Source organism: Patella vulgata, chromosome 1 (genome assembly GCF_932274485.2).
Source record: "Patella vulgata chromosome 1, xgPatVulg1.2, whole genome shotgun sequence".
NCBI classification, from domain to species: Eukaryota; Metazoa; Mollusca; class Gastropoda; family Patellidae; genus Patella; species Patella vulgata.
The window spans coordinates 30,503,695-30,524,684 of record NC_065879.2 but is presented as its reverse complement, the minus strand read 5'-3'; the positions used below and the strand labels follow the sequence as shown (position 1 = coordinate 30,524,684).

Genomic DNA, 20,990 nt, shown 5'->3' with positions numbered 1-20,990 from the left:
GTTACCTCCCCTTAACGTTTACCTGGCAGGTGAGAAGATGATGCTGTTGTCACGTAAATTCCAGAAACCTTACTCAAAGTGACTCAAATGAATAAAACGAAATACAGGAACAGCTTACATAATTAGCTGTTTATAAACGGTGAGTAAATCATATAATGATACAACTTAGTGAATAGAAATATAGAGGTTGGCAAGGTACCATAATAACATTAATGTCAATAAACTGAACAAGTATGTCATGTGTGTGTTTATTAACCGACAGGACTGCAAAATACTGGAGTACCTGCCTGTTTGGTGTTTACCATTAGTTTCTAAATGACATCATCAATTTTTATATGCCAACATTTGATTTGTTTTCTCCAAATTTGTGTGAAGCTTTGGGGTCATAAGAGGATGAATCCTATCGATATTTAGCATTCCACAAGCTCTTCCCAACCCCCATTCTAAAAATTTTGTTGACGTTAGTTTTTCACATTTCTAGCATTCAAAAGTGTGAAACATTAGCATTATTAAAGGACAAACCCTATACAGCATTCCACAACCTCCTATTCCAGTGTTGTTAAACCCTACAGTTATAAAATAAAGAGATTTTTTTCAATTTTTTTGTGAAGTGTTGGGTGTCATGAAAGGACAAACCCTATCAATATACAGGGGGTGCAGGGGGGGGGGGGGGATGGCCAAATGGTTAGCATATGCGTGCTGTATCATAAGGTCTGTCATTGAGTCAACTGACAGGGTTTCGATTCCCCGGTTGTACGTGACAAGGAGTAGGGTCGCCTGTCCAACCTCGTGGGTTTTCTCTGGGTCCTCCGATTTCCTCCCACTGCTAAAGACCCCTACGCGCAAGCGAATTATTGAAATAAAATTGAACCATGTGTTAGTCCTGAAATGGCCTAGTTTGTTTCGAGTGGACGTTAAACCCCATTTCTCTCTATCAATATTCAGCATTCTGTGACCTTCCATCCCAGAGTTACCCCACTTTTCCCCAAAACCTTGTTAGCATGGTAGTGACAGCTTTTAGCAAATTCTTTCAAATTTAGTGTGAAGCATTAGGGCTCTGAAGCTTTCATAAGTTATAAGCTTTTTTCTTGACATTGCTTTAGTGTTTTAAATTGTTATATAAACCAGGAAATGTTCTGTGGGGTTTCCATATGAGCCACAATATTCACCGAGGTACTGTTTGTACTGGATTACTTGAATATGACATGGGGATACACATAATATTCCTTATGTCATGGATATTTGCATTCTATAACCTTTTCATGTTGTAATTACTGAATTAGTTTCTGGAAAATAATGCTGGTTCAAACTGTTGTAAATACCGATATTTCAGTTGTGGAATTTGTATGCAGGAATCCACACCATTGCTGATTTATAGGATCAGGGAAATTGTTTAAAAAATTTAGAATCAGCAATTTGGTACCCATCTATGTTTATATTTGTATTACATAACTTTTAGATATTTTTTTTTCTTCTCCAAAAGCATTATTACATCATAATTTAAAAACTGTTATTTTCTTAAACTTTTTGTGTGTTTAAATGCCATAGAAATATTGACATAACAAAAAGTACTATTCTGGTGCAGTACAAACACACTTGTGATAATTAGCACTGTTTCACAATACAGCTGGATCACATATCTCCACAATCCCTTATATTTGTGTTAATTTGATGAACCATGTACTTTGTATCATAATTTTATGAAAATGGCATGGAATTAAAAAAGAATATTGCATTAATAGATTCAGGTTTTATCTACATGCGATGTACCATGTAGGTTAAAACAGTTTTTTGAGCCAATTGTTGAATGTATGTCAGTGAAACAAATATTATCCAAATGTAACTGGGATTCAGACAAATTAATAAATTTCGATTCATTTGAAGCACTGAGATGACATTAAATTGTCAGATATCGGGGAAGATCCAAGCTGTTATTTTATCTCCCTTAACGATAAGTTCATCGGATGAGAAGCTATTTCCAATGGCAATAAATTCATAGATTATAACCGAAAGAAGACATGATGTGCTATTTGCATTTTCACTAAAATATCAAATTTCTCACAGTTTAATATACACGCTAATTAATCTGTACTCAGATTGATTTTTTAATATTTAATTAAGAAAACAAATTCTAAATTCCAGATCTAGATAATCTCCTGGTTTGGATTTGATCGGATTTAAACTAGGCCAATCAGGTTTCTCCACTACGGATAAAAGATGGTGGTGTCTTGTTACACTCGTCTCAAGCAGCATAGATAGATGAAATTTAAATTTAACATAACTTTGTAGATACTGATACTTTGTAGTTATTCCTGTATAGCTCAAAATGGTGCATCAGCACTTTAATGCTAAATTTCATCTGTGTAAAATTGTTTTAAACAAGAAAGGAATATTTGCGTTAGGTCTTTAGATCAGCACTTGACCCGTTATGGTAAAAAAGATTGTAATTGATTTAAGAGTTATCAAGTACATGTTGTTGAAAATATTTTAGAGAAATAACTATATCCCATTTTAAATAAAAACAAAGATATCTAATGACTGAAAACAGCTATATCCATGGCAATACTGCGTTACCCTTACAATTAAGTACTGTAATAAATGTTCATTTATTATTAAAACTGCCAATTGATTATCTTTCAAGAAAAAAATCTGATTCAATATAGGATATTTTATGGTTACAGTAATTGTAGCCTGAATGTCTATATTACGAAGATTCTAGACATTTCTGTGACGTAAAATCTCAGGTAATTAAGGTGTGGTTATTGATTTATTTACATGTACATATAGTAGCTTGAAATCAATAAACACTGTAATAAAATCTGTTTTATTTTGTCATGGTTTTCGAAATATTTTTATTAAAATGCCTCTCTTAGGTCATTATTGGTATATAAAAAAGAGATCGTTAACCTGTGAACACATTGGCAGACATCTTTAAGAACCATTGATGGTTGAATTTCAAAACTGAGTAAGCAGAAACATTGCTGTTCAGTTAAAATTCTCCACCCTAGCGCTGCACAAAAAAAAATATTTAAGTTTGTCTCAAAATATGAGACATTCAAATTCGTGTCCTTTCCTAAATGTTGTTGATTTAATATTAAACAGTATTTATTTTGAAAATATTGGACAATTTAAAGGATTAAAGAATACCAAAAAAGCCAAGTAGGCTTATATTAATTTGCATCCTTCTGGGTAGTATGTATAATATATGTACAATTTCAAATAATATATAATATAGACAAAGACTAATTACTGTATTCTAGTTATGGTACAAATAAGAAGGTAAGTAATTTTAAATAAACAAACAAATAAGTAAAATGATCAGAAGGATTTAAATGGTATTACTAGTGCCAGATCCAGAGTGCACACCAACACATCTGGGGTTTTTTCTCTACTCATATAATGGCTATTGTAACTTTACATATTTCAAACCCTGTTTCTTTTATATGCCCAGCCTCTTTCAGCTAGACTGTTTTTCTGTTCAATAAGATTGCTTTCTAATGTTGTAAAAAATCAACACTGAGTGTTATCCTTTTTGCACCCAATAAAAATTTGAGACAATTCTATTGAAATATTAATGGAGATGTAATTTAAGTTTGATGATCACTTACATGCACTGAACTGCTGTAGTCACAATCATGTACCGGTATAATTCATTTAAATTTTGTTTTGTTCTTATCAGGGGCTCAGATCCCAAAAATTAGTGGTGGGGACAGTCCATGCGCGGGCGACTATTGGTAAAGAGGGTGTTTGGGGGGTCCCCCCCGAAATGTTTTGAAAACTAGACGCTCTAAAACGCACTCTGTGGGTATTTTCAGCATTATTTTCTGGCAAACAATTCTAATCCCTGAGGCAGCAAATGATACGGAATCTAATCTAAAGACAAATCTTCAAGCCACCGTTCACAATTTATTCTCTCATGTACACTACAAGAACTAGAAATATTTACATTACTGAGATTCCAGCTCCGCCTCCATTCCCAGTAGTGTTCGAAGACTACGTAAAGTCTTTGAGCAAAATGTGTATTCAATTGGATACACAAATGTACAGGCCTACAAATCTTTTAATTTATATAAACTAAAACAAGCCACACACACAGCTAAACATATCAATATTCAATCCCAATTGAAATAAATGTAACATTTTACTGTATTATTCATTGGTGATTAAAAATCCGATGGCAAAGGCGAATTTTCCCACGTTAAAATTCAAAAATGGTGACCACATTGAAATAATAACTTTTTGCTTTTTTTAAAGTTAAATCTAGCTGTTTATATTGTTCCCATAGTTATTTTAATGATTCACATAGTACCAGTTGTATTATATTATCTATTTTTAATGTGACAGTGGTGATGTTATGTTAGAAATTGCATGTTTGGAATTTTATAATTTGCGTTAGATATCATCCAGTATACCAGATAAAAACAAAATCTCAGTTATTCCTTAACCCTTTAATACCCAGCGTATCAGATATGCACACCTACATGATATACATATTATTATAATCCCTATGGAATATTTTAATTGTCCCTCGCCTTTCGAAGAAAGCAGGGGACTATTAAAATGGGTTCGTCCGTCTGTCTGTCTGTCTGTCCGCCCGTCTGTCTGTCCGTCACACTTTTTGGGACACAATAACTCTCCTTCTAATTGACCTAGAATGTTCAAACTTGGGGTAGGTGTTTATTAGGTCAATGCCTTGATGGAGTTCGAAGATGAGCATTTTCTGCTTAGGGTAAGCAGAGATAAGCGATTTGATTGGTTGATGCTTTGGGACACGATAACTTTAGTTCTAATTAAGTGAGAGTGATGAAACTTGGTGTATAGTTTCATTACATCAATACCTTGACTAAGTTCGATAATGAGCATTTTCTGCTGAGGGTAAGCAGAACAAAAAGCAATTTGATTGGCCGAGACTTTGGAACACAATAACTCTCCTTCTAATTGAGCTAGAATGTTAAAACTTCGTGTAGGTGTTTATGAGGTCAATGCCTTGATAGAGTGCGAAGATGAGCATTTTCTGCTTATGGTAAGTAGAGATAAGCAATTTGATTGGTTGATGCTTTGGGACATGATAACTTTAGTTCTAATTAAGTGAGAGTGATGAAACTTGGTGTATAGTGTCATTACATCAATACCTTGCCTAAGTTCGATGATGAGAATTGTCTGCTTAGGCTAAGGAGCAATAAGCATTTTGATTGGTCAAGACTTTGGAACATAACAACTCTGCTTCTAACTTGATGTTGATGTTCGTCTTGACCGAATTCAATGATTAACATATCGAGTTAAAGCTAAGCAGAGATAAGCAATTTCCTTGGTCGATGCTTTGGGACAAGATAACTTTGATTCTATCTGATAGAGAGTGATGAAACTTAGTGTATAGTTGATAATCAGTTTGATTGCTCGATACTTTTGAAAAAAATAGATGTGCGATTAATTAATATGTGTCATCTATTTATTTGGGGATTTCGGCGGGGGACATCAGCCTCACTGTTGGCTTGTTATTTACTGTTATAATGTGAATTATCACTTATTCCCTGTTAAATAAAAATCGGTTACCGGGTGCAGCTGTACAACTTCAAGGACCCTGGCCTCAAGTGCCTGGGACCAACTCTACACTTTCTGAACTGTCACTTAAAGCTCTGGAATGATTTCAGTTTCAAAAAATAAACAGTAAGCAAAACATCGGAAATAAGTGGTGGGGACACAGTATATCATGTCCCCACCACTAAAAATATTGGTGGGGACGCGTCCCTGTGTCCCCACCGGGATCTGCGCCCATGGTTCTTATAATATTAATAACCTTCAGTTCCTTATACAGTTAATAGGTTACAAATTTTATAGCATTTATGTTATTCTTTTACATAAATATCCGTTATGGAACAACAATTTGGCTTTTCTCCCCCAGCATTCCTTTCTGCCCTTGTTTTCAAAAGTCAAAATGTATTCCCAAAAGGCTCATACACATTGGGGAAAAATGAAAAATATTTGTGGGTTTTTTTTTCAGATTTTTAGAAAACAAAAAGTTTTGGATTTAATGTTTCGTTATGTATTCAATTCATTTAAGAATATAACAGTTTAGAATCTAAACTGTTATATTCTTAAATGAATTGAACTTTAGATATATATGTTGCGAAATCAGTCCAAACAATCAATAGTGGAAGCAGCTTTTGGGTCTCACGGGGACAAGGGAAGTGGTGCCTCCATCCAGCACATCTCTATCAGGTTTAAAGGTTTTAACAAAGGTACTTACAAAGTTATTGACCTGACTTATTTTACCATTGATCCCAAGTTCTTGACTAATTTTCTCAGATGTTGGAATATTAGTATTTGCAGTCATTACAAACCTTGAGCATGAGATGATGATTCTTATTACATCCCATGGTAAAGCTGCAGTTACTTGGACTGGCAAGCAGTCTTAGATTATTATAAATGAGATGTAGAACAAAGACTTGGTGGAATTTTTTTTTAAATTTTGATATTACTCATTGGAGTATACTGGAAACCCTATTGAAATCCTAAATATTTTGTGACTTCCTCTTTAATTATGTTTTGATTTTTTAATCTTGTGAATTAAAGATACATTCTGTAAGATTTAGATAAAGAGCTGACCATTCTTACTATAATAGCTCAATAAAAGATAATGAAAAATGAAAATATTGAAATTTTCATTCACATTACTTCATTCTGAGCCAATTTATCACTGTTTGTAGTTTTGACAAGATATGGGCATTGTCGTAACCAGGGCACTGGTATATTCGAGTCTTAGCCTCGCTTTCCCATTATTAAATTAAATTTTTAAATGGCAAACTATTCTAATCTAGTTAAAATCTTGATTATCCGATGCCATCGAGGGTTGATTATGGTCTTATTTTGTTAATAAATGTCTAATTATCAATTTATATAACATTTCAGGTCTAAAGAAAGACTTGCAAAAGGCAGATTTAGCACTTGCATAATGTATGTTTAAATATAAATTCTTGATAAATTTGAAAGACTCTTTATCAAAATTTGAAATATTGAGATCATAATTTTTCGACAATCTCCTAGTTATTTTCCCATTTACATTTTGACTTTTAGAGTTTGTGAAAATGAAAACAGGAAAAAGATATCTATGAAATATTTTGATACTTGGTGGTTTTGCTCATTTAGGTAAAAAGGTAGAAGAATATCCATTGTAAAAAAAAAACAATTAGGAAATCCTGAAACAGAATACATGCATGTACATTGTTATGAAGTATTTATCAGAATTTGATGAAATCATATCTATTTTCATAATAACTTTTCTGGTTGCACACAGATTTTAACTAGGGATCCATATGCCGTAATAGAACTACCTAGTTGTACTACCTACATGTATGGTAGTCTAAAATCTATTGCAATAGAAACAAAAGATATGAAGTTAATTATTATTAATCTATGATCAAGATTTGTCATGTGACCTATGTTAGGTCATATAATTAATTCTTAGGTTCAAAGGCACATGTAACAAGGAAAAAATCAATAGGCATACTAGCATTGTAGGAAGCATCGCTTAACTATTGAATGATCTATTATTAACACAGATACCGTGTGGCGTCTGCTCGTCTATAGTACAAATATCTAGTTGCCGGCTTACATGTTGTGATGTCATTTGTTGTAGATGATTACGTTTATTATTCATAAGACAACTGCAATGGTTTCTCTTTAGAAATTGGGGCATTTTAAGGGCAGAGTTTAGAAGTGTGTCTAAGTATAGATTTTTACCAATCAATTGCTTGCTGTCTTATCAGTTCAGCTCATCAATGTTGAGCAGAATCGACGTCTGTTATAGTTATAGTAGAGTTGTAGCAGGATTGACCAGTACTATTTGATTCATGGATTCCCCAGCTTACAGCAGTGTATATATTTGACGTTTTGGATTATTAGGTGGTATATGCCTATTCACTGGGGATTGTGACCTCAACATCCAGTTAATGAATGTGTTCTATCTTTTCATATGCAAATAAAAAAGTTGAAGTTATATAGTGTAAAGAAACAAGTAACAGATTTATGATTGTGTTTTGTGATTTCAATATAGGAGAGTCATGTTATTGGATTGATGTAATTTTGGATTGCCAGTATATATTACAACATTATGATGGACATGTACAATGTGTGTCATGTCATTATTATTTATTGACATACGTTTTGTCAAATATCGCCACATTTCATGTGAGACTATATTGTCGTTACCCCAGTCTGTCGATCAGTTTATTGGTTTACAATTCTCGTAAAACCCTCTATATGTTAGAAATTTTCAGATTTTAAAAAGGCTGTAAGCTTACTTGTTGGAATTGTTCATTTACTAAGAAGGATGAACAATGAATACTTTAAAGAGTTATTTCCCAGTTACCATAACCTTGTGACCACGCTACTGGTCACAGTTTTTAAGGGGTTTTTTCTTCTAAACTTGCTGGGATTGTTTAGATAGTCGAGAAGAGGAACCCTTTCAAAATTCTACTGGCCTTATAGTGCCACTGAAATCTTGTAAACATTGTTTGGATCAGATTTTCTTTTTTAAACATGCCAAGATTTTTTTGGCTAGTCTAAAGGAGGAACCTTACTGAAATTTAGATCTACTGCCTCTGTTATTGAAACTTTGTAAACACTACACAGTACAGAGTTTTCAAAGGGTCTTTTTTCAAACTTTATTTTAGATTGTTTGGGTAGTAATGAAGAGGAACCTTGTCAAATTTCATGGTCGCATATTAGTTATATATCCAGTTACTAACTGGATATGCAGTTAGTGTTCCTGTCATTTAAACCTAGTAAATCCTTAACAGGCCTGAGATTTTAAGATTATTTTTTTTTTTCAAATGTATAATCTAAAGCCACTCAAGAGTTGCGCTTCAATTTAGATCTGTTATCAAAACTTTGAAACACTCTGAATAACTTTATCAAACTTGCTGAAATTCAAGGATAACCATCAATTTTATGTGTAGTTATTACCCGAAAACATAACAACCACCTTTTAAAATGCAGGTGGTGGGTGTATATTTATTGCTAGGCAACACTATGTTTTTATTCATTCTACAATCAATTATTGTGTTGTGTCATTGTTTACTTGTGAGTCCATAGTGGTTTTGTCATTGTTTACTCGTGAGTGCATAGTGGTTTTATAAGAGATAAAATGTTTTTGGAATCCTGATTCCATTCCTAAGCAGAACAGTAGGACGTTAAACCCCATTTCATTTCATTTCATTTCCATTCCTAAGTCCACTTCTTGAATTCAAAGAAAGAAAATGGTTTGTTTTCTAAAGTTAAGTTTTGAGTTGTTAGGTTTGGTTTTTATTGTCTCTAGAAGTTTCAGAGACTTTAAAACACAATAACTGCTTCAAATTGAAGTGGGAACGGGGTTGAATTAGTTAGATATTTAGCATTTTCTGCCCAGGTTATGCAGAGTGAGTGTCTTCTAATTATTTGGGGATTGTGATAGGGGGATATCAGCCTAACTGTCGGGTTGTTTTTCAAAAAAAAAAAAAATTAATATGGCTTAAGTACTACTCTGGGTGTTTGTCGTTTATCTATGCAGATACTTTAGGGATGTTGTACAATACACCAACTTTGGAATATGATACATATTCCAATAAGTTCTAGATCTGATACAACCACAATACTGCACAGTGCACCTTTAAGCAAGCGCTGTGTCAGTTGATATTTTATAGCTCATTATAATTTCCTCAATTTGATTAAAATACAGATCTATATTTCATTTTGTTTTTTTATACTTTCAATGGCCTACACTACATGAAGATTTGACAAGTTGTACTCGAAGGTCGTGTCAGGGGTCATACGAGCGTCTTTTGACCCTATTAATCAATCAGCGTTGACGTTTCTAGTGGTTTACCCACAGGTCTGTGCATGGCACACCAAGAAGTCGCCGTAACAGACCATTTCATTGGCTTATCCCTCACTTCAACCAAATTGCCAGTAATATAACAACTCTTTCAGATCCTAGTGTAGTAAAGACAAGTAAAACGAAATATTGAACTATAAAAAAACGAAACGAAATAGGATCTGTGTTTTAATCAGATTGTATCTTATTGTGGAATTCAGAGAAGAATACTGTGTTCATTACCCCTAAGTCTTGTTTACGTCTTTGGATGCATTTTATGATCATATCTAGATTTTGTTAAAATATATTCATTATTATCAGACAGTTTTTGTGTTTTCATGGAAACAAATGACATAGTTTTACATAGACAGTTATTAGAGCCTCATCTAAAGATTTGGTCGTGCGCGGCAATGTCGGGCAAAGCCCGAACCGTGAGTACCGTATGTGCGAGCGCGCCGCCTAGTCACCATGTTAAACGAGGCTCTGACAGTTATCATTTCTTAATAACATTTCTAAACATCTGCATAAAATCTTGAATTATGTAAATGTTACAGTAATTGATTCTGTTTATTTAGCCTTCCCTGTGTGGTTTCAAAAAGGGACATAAAAAATAAACTTTCTCAAGGAACAGGACCATGTGCACTGTTGGCAAAATGTATAACAGTTATACTAGGGTTAATAGAAGCATAAACTAAAAACGCCAGAGATTGTATTGGCTATTTTTTTTATTCTGACAGCAAATCTACTAGACAAATGAAAACAATCACCCATAATTGCTTTCAAGTGTGTAAATGGTTAATGCTCTTATAATGCCTATTACCATTGCTTCAGTAATATGAGTATAACCAACTGAATTATTATGTGAATTGAGAACATTTACTAAATGTTATATTTTGTTGCTTGATGCCAAAAACATAAAGAAGTTGTTTTTCCTAATACCTTCGAAACATGTCATTTGTTCTGATTTAATCAATCAAAACCGTATTTAAAGTATTTCATTTGTGCAAAAGTTTGATGTAAAGTAAGTTCATGCTAGAAAATATATTGCCAGTCAAAAAAAACAAAACCCACAAGGACTTAACTTGACATCATTGGATCAGAGAAGTGGGAAGATTTGATTAGTTTGATGGTAGTAGTAAGGAAGTAGTACTATACCGTGAACCGTATAATCATCTTTTATTTGCTCATTTTTCTCACGAATATCACAGAATTCTTCCACCCAAATTGAGTTTTTTATTAACTTAGTAATCTGGTTAAGTGAGCCAATAACAAAATGACTATATATTTCATGTGCATTAGATGCATTTCATTGGTTTGAAGGCTCAAAATTTCTTCCTGTCATTATTATATTGAGTTGTTTGAATCGTACTTGCGTGTGTTATTTAGAGTCAGAAACGGCTAATGTGTCTCTTATAAAGTCAGTAACTGTACCTTTTTTGTGGTGTACATTTACATATATGTTTGAATATTGTTCTCAACTGTTTTCTCTTGGTCTTCTGGCTTTACCACTGCTAGGACGCAGAAGTGCGTTATTGTAATAAGGTTTTACCGCTTATTTTAATCCCAAAAAGAAATTTAGTGTTATTTTGTAGTAAGAGGATAGTAAGTTTTTTTTTTTATAGAATTTTTATTTTGAAACTCCAAAGAGTGACTGATGATAACCAGTGAGAGATACAACCAGGCCATATTTTATGGTTTTGGAAGTATACATTGATCTGATAAATTTATTACCTATCCGACACTCCCTTGGTCAACATCCATCACAATAGGCATAAAAACGGTTAGGGAAAGTATCAAACACTTCAAATTACCTTGCTGCTTATAACCTTTTGTGAGATTTAGATGAGGTAATAGTAATGCCAGTTACCAATATAGCCTGAAGTTCTTTGAAACAATAGGTTTATGATGTCTGTGTGTAATTCTATTGATGGATGAGTAATTGCTATAAATAGTAAGTAAGAAAGGTTGAACTTGATTGAGTTTATCATGGACTGATGGTGGTAGAACAACAAATTGATCAATATTATTATGTGTGTGATTCTATCTAACATGACTCACATTGTTTATCTTCTTGCTGAGTCAAAGGGAGACAATAAAGAGATTAATTTACCTTTACAATGTACATGGTTCAATACCAAATTAATAAATTTTCATTATTATGACCAAAGTTGCCTGTCATTGAATCAGTGGTATAACTTAGTACCGGTATCCTGTGTTCTAGTGAAAATAAGGATATGTTTCATGCACAACTTATGGCTTACTTATGCAATGGGTTCAAGCTTGATTCACTAAAAACTGTGGAAATGTTTGTTCCTGTTGGATGGTTGGATGGGGGAGGTTGGATGGTCAAATGGTTAGCATGTGCGCGATGTATCATAAGGTCTGTCATTGAGTCAACTGGCGTGGTTTTGAATCCCCGGTTGTACGTGACAAGGAGTTGGGTCGCCTGTCCAACCTCATGGGTTTTCTCCGGGTCCTCCGGTTTCCTCCCCTGCTAAAGACCTAAAATTAAACCATATGTTAGTCATGAAATGATCTAGTTTGTGTCGAGTGGACGTTAAACCCCATTTTTCTCTCTCTATTCCAATGTAGTGTTTTGATATACTGAGAATCTTTTAAAAAAGAAGTGAATGATTGGTTGTTTCTGTTGAGGAATTTAGTTGTACTCCAATAAATATAAAAGGACCCAGTTCTATTTCTAAGGTTAAAGTTCTGGTAGTCTGTTTTAAAGGAACAAGACTTCTTTATTATAAAATTTTGGTGAAAGTAAAGTGTTGAGGTCATTTGATCTGAACTATGATGGTGCACTGCATTAATGACAATATCCAATTTTACGATGCATTGATTTCTTGTTGAACAGTAATGTACTCTTGGGTTATTGTGTAGGGTTTCAAGGGATCAGTTGAATAATAGCTTGCATTTTGAATCCGATTTTCAACATTTGCTGGTTTCATCTGTATTTTTTTCTTTGATAGGTGGGAATACTACATTCATATATATATATGGTAGGCCTAATGTACCATGAATAAACGATTTTCTTTGAACTACATAAATATTGGGAAATGGAAAGACTGATGAATGACTGCGGACATGTATTTATTTATCAATGATAATTCTTCAAAGTGATTAAAAACTGGTTCAGATATTAAAAGTCTAACTCTGATATCATGGAACGAACTAAACCTCCTTAGTTTTCAAAGCATTCAAATGTTACTGATGAAGTGTGTTATATTAGCAACTTCTTTAACTCAACGAAGATAAATTTCAGATGAGCTTTTCACAGTATTGATAAACTATTGTAGATAATCTGTGAAATTAATAATGTCCAGTTCTGATACAAGTACTTCTCCTGTTCGCATTGTCTTCCCTAATTTTCACCAACAACCACATAAAATTGAACAAGGGATTGAAAACTTTCTTGAAACGTTCAAAAATCATGTTTCTACTCTCGACAGTCGCATGAGCTTTGGATCAGGAGATTCTTCTGGATTTACTAGTTCTGTGCCATCCACTAATTCGGAATATGCTGGAACTCTTGACAGTCCAGACAAAGAGGGATTATTTTATCACATTCCGGATAAGACTGAGTGGATTAAGCGACAAGGGATTATTGATGAAAGTCGTAGAATCAGTGAATGGGCTTGGAGTAGATTTCAACATGATGATCAACCAGATATTTCCAGTGTTGGAAAACAAACTCAAACTTCGAACTCAGGTGAGTTTGGTTGGTGCTCTTGTCTTAATATTGTTACGTTTTGCATGTATCTATTTTATGTTTTTGTGAACCAAGTTTACCGAATATAATTTTATAATTTATAACAAGAGAGATAACTGTTTTCACAGATGGGTGTAAAAAGACTTAAATAACAATGAAATTAAACATACATTATGCAAGAGCTAAATCTGCCAATTGCAGGTCTTTCTTTAGACCTAAAATGTTATCTAAATTATTAATTAGACATTAATTAACTTATCCAGATCATAATCAACTCTCGATGTCATCGATAGCCAGCGATATTTACTGGATTAGAACCTGATCTGCTGCTCGATGTTCATTGATGATTAAATAAAAAAAAATGGATAATCGAGACTATGTTGTTTATCATACCGACTTTAGTAATGATGATCGAGGCTAGGCCCAAAATTCAATCGTTAAATTCTCGGTACAGAGTGGCTCAATTTGACTGAAATTTTCAGCAAATTCCCTTTACATTATCTAGTTTTTAGCTATTATAGGGATAACTGCCAGCTTTTTATCTAATCTTCCATAATGTATCTTTAACTAATAAACTTTAAATGACCTGTATATATAGTATTTACATCTTTGTGTACAGTATATAATTTAAATGATAAATGTAAAAAGTTGTACTTCCTTATCCTGTTATTTAAACTCTTTATGACCTCTCCAGTGGAGTATCCAGGATATCAGAAAGGATGTCTACAAAATTATCCTACGATACTTGGTAGGTGGTTATAAAAAAAAACCTGTCACCAATGTTGGTCGTTCCATCATTGGATATGCATATTTTACATGCCCATGTTTCCGATATGCACATTTTACATGCCCATGTTGATGTGATTGTTAAAGCCTATTGAAATGGTATATTTTAGCTTTTAATTTAGATATAAAATCTTGCAACAATTAATAGGTAAAATAAATTAAATTTGTGAGTTACAGTTAAAAATGTATTATGTAAGATTTAGATAAAGAGCTGACAGTTCTCACTATAATAGTTTAAAAATAGATAATGAGAAATGAATATATTGATTATTTCAGTCAAATTACTTTATTCTGAGCAAAGTTATGAGTGTTTGAAGTTTTGATAACAATTAGTCTTGATTGTTAAATACCATTGCTACTATAATAAACTAAGTCTCAATTTTCCATTTTAACGAAGATATGTTTAATTCACTTAATATTTGCCTGACATGAAAAAATGTCTAAATAATTAATATGACATTTAATAAAGCCGGGAAAAAGACCGGCCATAGGCAGATTTTGCTCTGACATAATGAATCTTTAATTGGCTGGGGTTTTTTTTCGTATGACAAACTTAGCAACTGGTGATTTTATAGAAGTAAAGGAAACTGTTTTATAAATATACACATGTATATATCAATAAAGCTAGTGTATCACACTGTGAGGCAAATAATTTGTAATGCATACATACATACATACTCTTGTATATACCATGCAGTTGTGTAACGAAGCATTATTATAATATTATTATTGTAAATGAACTCCCAAAATCATACTGGAAAATAAAGGAAGAATGTTTTACTGTGTTATCTAATGCTTGGAGTATGGGTAAATCTATCATGTTAGGGTAGTAGTGCTATATCTTCCAAGAACCATTAGCTTGGTTTATGTGATGATGATTATATTGTGATAGCTTTAATAGATGTCACATTAACATGGTATCAAGTTAATGAACCAGGTTTATTGGCTACCATTGGTATTTGCTTCTGTTTGTGGGCTAGGAAGTGAGATTCTCAAAAGGTAATTAAGAATGGTGGCATTCTAGCATGTTTTACGATCTGTTACTATTGATTAGCTAAATCAACACATCCTATTCTCTACTTCATTTGTCTGATTAACTGGCTCCAATTACCCTAACGCTAGGTCAATACAGGTCAGGTATTTTATCCAGTAACATATATTGACCAGTGGTCTCGTGTACAGTAAGTCAACATTTGGAGCTCTGAGAGATAATCAATGTTACATTATACAGGGTCCCGTATGGGACACAAATAAAAAAAAATATCTAGTGCACTAGTTATTATTTGGAGCACACTGGATAATAACTAGCATACTCCATTTATTTTCTGGTGTGCTCTGGATACTAATATAACTGGCACACCGGATAACTTACTATAACCAGATCTCTATGGCTCTCGCCAACATATTCTTTTCATAGGCATTATACGATTTGTGAATATTAACCCAGTCTTCTCTAATATTTCAAACAAATATTGTCCTGAATTACCTGAAAGTCTGATCACTTCAGTCGCAATTAAGGTCTACTTTACGCCACCTCCACCAATTTTTTTTCGAAAAGACTTTACCCCTAAATTACATTCATCATAGTATTAGGGAGTTAATAGGAATCAGGCAATTTGTGGGAATTGTGCAATAATATTGTCACAGAGACTATTTTCTCTTGTAACGGCATAATCTATAACTAACTTTATACAAAAACAAACATAAAAACAATGGTCAACGTGGAATCTGCAAAAAAGACAGACTAATAACTGACAACTGAAGTATTACTGGTAGGTTTTATAGAAAGAGTTTGCATACAGTGGCCCCTTACCTACTTGGGGATTAGGTTAGGGATGGGGATTGGGTAAGATAAGTGGCATGGTTTCTAGCCTAAGCTTGTACATGACATGAAGTAGGGTCACCTGCCCAACCTCATAGGTTTTCTTTGGGTCCTCTGGTTTCCTCCCACTGCTTAATACACCTATCCTAATAAGTGCAAGCAAACTATTAAAATACAATTTAAGATAAATTAAAATTGATGAGACAAGTTAAGTCTTTTGGTATAAAATAGCCATGGCCATAATCATGAACTGTGACCCAATGAAGGGTCAGGAAAGTTTATTTTGAACAAGAAAGCTAGGAGACTATTGATACCAACAATTACTGAAAGATTTCGCACAAATTCTGTAGTAAAAATAACACATTCTTGCATAAGCTGCAACTTGTTAGAAAAACAATTTTTTATGTTTTATGAAAGTTTATTTAAACTACTGAAAAGTACCTATGATATGTATGTTAAGAAGATAGTCTGATCATAATGCTTAAATAATTGTAAAATCATTGAAACAGTAGGCTATCAGTTTAAAAATAAAACCAAAAATGACACTTTTAGAGCTGTGTGCTCTTCTTTTTAACATGTATTGTAAATATTTAAGGCTGTTTCAATTGTAAATTTGTCCTTCTTCCATCATGTAATACGAGTAAATAGACAGTGATTATCACTCTAGAAGTCAAAGAAGGCAAAGATATAAGTGTATTTGATTACGTTCAGAATTTGACAAGCATATTTATCATGTCAATATTTTTGGCTGGAATTGTTAAACTGTCCATAGGATCGTTTCAATTTGTATCAGCATATTTTATGGAGCAAAATTAGGGTATGTTGACATTTGTTATTTGACAAAAATAAAGATCTTATATATAATCACTTGGATGTTTAAATATGATTATGACATTTTCATTCTAAATATTTTATTCCTCTTCATCTTAGATTATTTGTGCCAAAACATTCATCTTTTCCGTGTACCTTATTAATACATCAATTTGATTTCTCACATCGAGAAATAAAAAATATTTTACCTCTTTTAACATTAGCACTAGCTTGCTAAATTTAGGTTGGTTGCAGGGAGGGGAATTGAAAAATATGATATAAGAGTTACATTATCAAAAAAGAGACCATGGAATATAGAAAACAATTAACAGATTCAGGTAGATTATTAGTCAATTAGCTTTAAATGTTCTTTTAAGTCGGACAAGTGCAGATTTTTTAGAAATAGAATAGTGAATAAATAAGGCTTAATACGATGTAGTTAAACATTTATTTTACCTATTACTAAATAATCGTTAATACCTTGTTAGTATTTAGAAATCAGTTAATAATCACATAATCTTGAATCGCCTTAAACATAATCTGTTACGATAAATCTGTTCATTTGACCTAGTCTTACCATATTTATACAGACCTGCTCACTGTATATTTTGGGAGATACTACCAAATTTATAGGTTTCATAATTTAGCTAGGGGCAAAAAAATGTTAACGACTTACACTGTTTGATGGGTTTATGGGTTCAGTTCAAATATCGAAAGATTATACATTTTGTGTAAAGCATTTGTCACCCATTACTAAAGTCCAGAATTGATCAGGATGGTAGTGACATGGTTTTACCCAGGTGTATACTCACCATATTACAGTTAGTTTTTATTTTTTAATAGATTTTTTTTGTTAATACGGTATATCATAATCTTTAAACCACAGGGGACCAGGAAATAGGAAGTATGTAGAAATGTAATAATTGCTATTCATATATAATCATCAGGGATCTCAGTCCTGAATGGACAAAATGAAGGATTGAAGCCCCAACATGCCAGATTATGTAAGGGTTAATCCCTGCAAGCATCAGTCTAAATATAGTTAAATTCTGTTCAGTATTTACAAACATATAATGAAGTCAAAATTTTATAACAGTCGGCATCCTCTATAGACGATAAAAACTGGATATGGTCAAGATAAAAAAAGGGATGTGAACCAAAACAGACAATACTTCACGACCTAAAATGTGGTCAAAATTTATCTAAATATATATCTCTGGATTTTTATTAAATAACAAATATTTATTCATTGTTTTGGTTTATTTTATGGCCATTTTGACATCATCTAAGTTTTCCTGAAATATTTTGATGGTCCTCCTTTTAATCCAAGCCAGGGGGATTATCTACCGTTGACTTCTCTGACTATTATTGGTGTTTTGTCTGAAGTATTGTTGTTTGTATCAACCAGTATTTTATGTATGTATTAGTATTATTTATATATTATTATTTATCTAATGTATATGCATGTAATTATGTCTAAATGTAAGTGTATGCATGCAAATTCTCCTACTATTCATAAAGTGATGATACAACTGCACAAAATTATTAAAGCAAAGATACAACAAAATAGGGTGAAAATGTGAAGCCATGATAATATGTTGTTATTGTTATTTTGTTGTGCTATTATGTTTATCATCAGCCACCTTGAGATTTGCCTATTATTCATATAATGCAAACACTTTTGAAAAATTACCGTATGAAAAGAAAAATTTATAGATCATAAATCAGATATCTAAGCATTTTTTTGTTCAAAAGAAAATTCAAATAGCTAGACATTTTTGATCAGGGTAAAAAAAACCCCAAAAAACAACACATTGGATCAACTCAATTCAACGGTTTTTTTTGACTTAAAGGGCCTATCTTGATTATATTTTGGAGAATAAAACTGCTTAATTTTGTGTTACAAGCCCTTGAAATCCTCTACCTTAGGGCGAGCAACTAACTCAATATATGTGATACGTTTTCAAACAACTGAAACCCAGCAGTCTTCATCTGGAAATGTCACAAGCTGTATTATATGGTGTCTGGATAAAACCAGACTTTTATTTTATAAAAATACTGTGTAGATGAAATTTAACTTTCATTAGCACGTGGGTCATGCACTGTATAGACCTCTAAAGGAATGGCAATAGATTATCAGGTCACCCGACAAAAAACCTGAAACTTTTAAAGGATTTCGTGTCCGGATAAGTGGTTTTGACGTCCAAACGACTATATATTTTGAGCTGAAATTTTGAGACAAGGTAAATACACCATTCCTCTATATTTTGGCTCTTAAATTCCATACGTACACAGACTTTTATTTCTGAGACTCTGTTAAAATCGGGATGGTCCCTTTAAATCAAAGAGGATTAGCTCCCTTAATGTTGTAGAGGTGTAGATTTATCTCAGTAAGTTCTGTATAGATCATCATGCAAGGGATTTAAAGAGCCTGAATCCAATCTTCATTGCTCTAGAAATAAAAATCTGATGGTTTAAACATGTATTCTGCAAGAGTTAAATCTGCCTATTGCAGGTCTTTCTTTAGGCCTGAAATGTTATCTAAATTATTAATTAAACATTAATTGACTTATCAAGAGCATAATAAACTCTCAAAGTCCTTGTTAGCCCCCGTTATTTAGTGGATTTGAATACATTTTGTGATGGATGATTTAACGTAAAAATGGATAATCAAGACTTTGTTTGTTATCGTACCAACAGTATGACGATCAAGGTTAGTCTAAAATTGAATGTCTAATGTCCTGGTTCAGAGTGAAGCAATTTGACTGAAATTTTCAGCATATTCTGTTTTTCTGTTTTCATTATCTATTTTTTAAACTATTATAGCAAGAACTGTCAGCTCTTTATCTGATCTTACCTAATGCCCCTTTAATTAATCAAAATTGTTTTTCAGTAAAAAGCTTGCTTTTCTATTTAACTAAAAGAAATAAATTTGGATTTTCTTCGATGTCTTTAAGTACTATAACAATAGATAGATAGATAGATAGATTTATTGTATCTAAACACTCCATAATATGTATAATTACTTATATAAATAATTTCATTAACTCCTCGGCAAAGTAATGGCCACCTTTTTATAATACAAATATTGCCACCATTTTTTTTTTAAATACTTTTATCCCCACTTTAGACAAGTATGTTTGTCTAGGTGTGTGTACCTCTATATATGGTTAGTCTGCTTTCTTTCATTGTGTCTATTCCAAACACTAATTCCCTAATTTGTTTGAAATAGAATGGCCTAATTATCTTTGACATCTAAGATACAATAGTGGCCTAATCTTAGTCATGCCTTCTAAGAACTGGCCTGACCTTGTGAAAAACAATACTTGGTGTGACATTCTTGATACTCTAGAAGATTGACATTTTAGTATACATTTACTTACATGTGTAATGGTACATGTAATATACAGTATGTACCTATGACGTCTATGTGAGACAACCTATAAAGATTGGATTAATAATAATATTTTAGATCTGTTTTATTTTGGAGTATAAATGGTTAGTACTCTTATTTTTAATGATTGTGAATTGCAAAAGTGTTATGCAATGAAAGGACAGTTTTGGCAAATGTACCTTTGAAGGTTTAGAATATTTTTTATAGGAAATTTATTGGTATTGCATAAAAGATCAAAGAAAAAAGTAGACAGAAATGCCACTTTCTAGATCCCTCCCATTGCACACATACTATAGGAATATATGTTTGTCTCAAAATAACATAAAAGTAAAGTGTTGATGATGTCTTAACCTTAATCCATTTCATTCATTGAAACTGAGATTACAAAACTGATGATAGACGAATATCGTGTTTCCTTTAAATCTCTCTTGAACTATTAAGAATCAAATTGTCAGATCAGACAAACTTAAAAATGCATTATGTAAGATTTAGATAAAGAGCTGACAGTTCTTACTATAATAGTTTAAAAATAGATATTGAAAATTTCAGTCAAATGACTTTATTCTGATCGAAAATATGAATGTTGGAAGTTTTGATAAGAATAGCATTGTCT

The 20,990-nt window shown here is 32.6% G+C and overlaps 1 protein-coding gene across 3 annotated transcripts in view; it reads left to right on the top strand.

Moving 5' to 3' along the window:
- Window positions 1-6: 6 nt before the first annotated feature.
- The window catches only part of LOC126808775 (guanine nucleotide exchange factor DBS), an 83,391-nt gene continuing 62,407 nt past the window's right edge, over window positions 7-20,990 (top strand). Inside the window, exon 1 of one of the 3 annotated variants that reach the window (XM_050533764.2) lies at window positions 7-139. Coding sequence is in view for 2 of the 3 variants with exons in the window: in XM_050533754.2 (XP_050389711.2) it covers window positions 13,172-13,565 (394 nt within the window). In the remaining variant the exon portion in view is untranslated. Of the gene's footprint in view, window positions 140-13,064; window positions 13,566-20,990 lie in introns of those variants that run through there. The other 2 variants (XM_050533754.2, XM_050533744.2) reach the window with 2 other exon arrangements.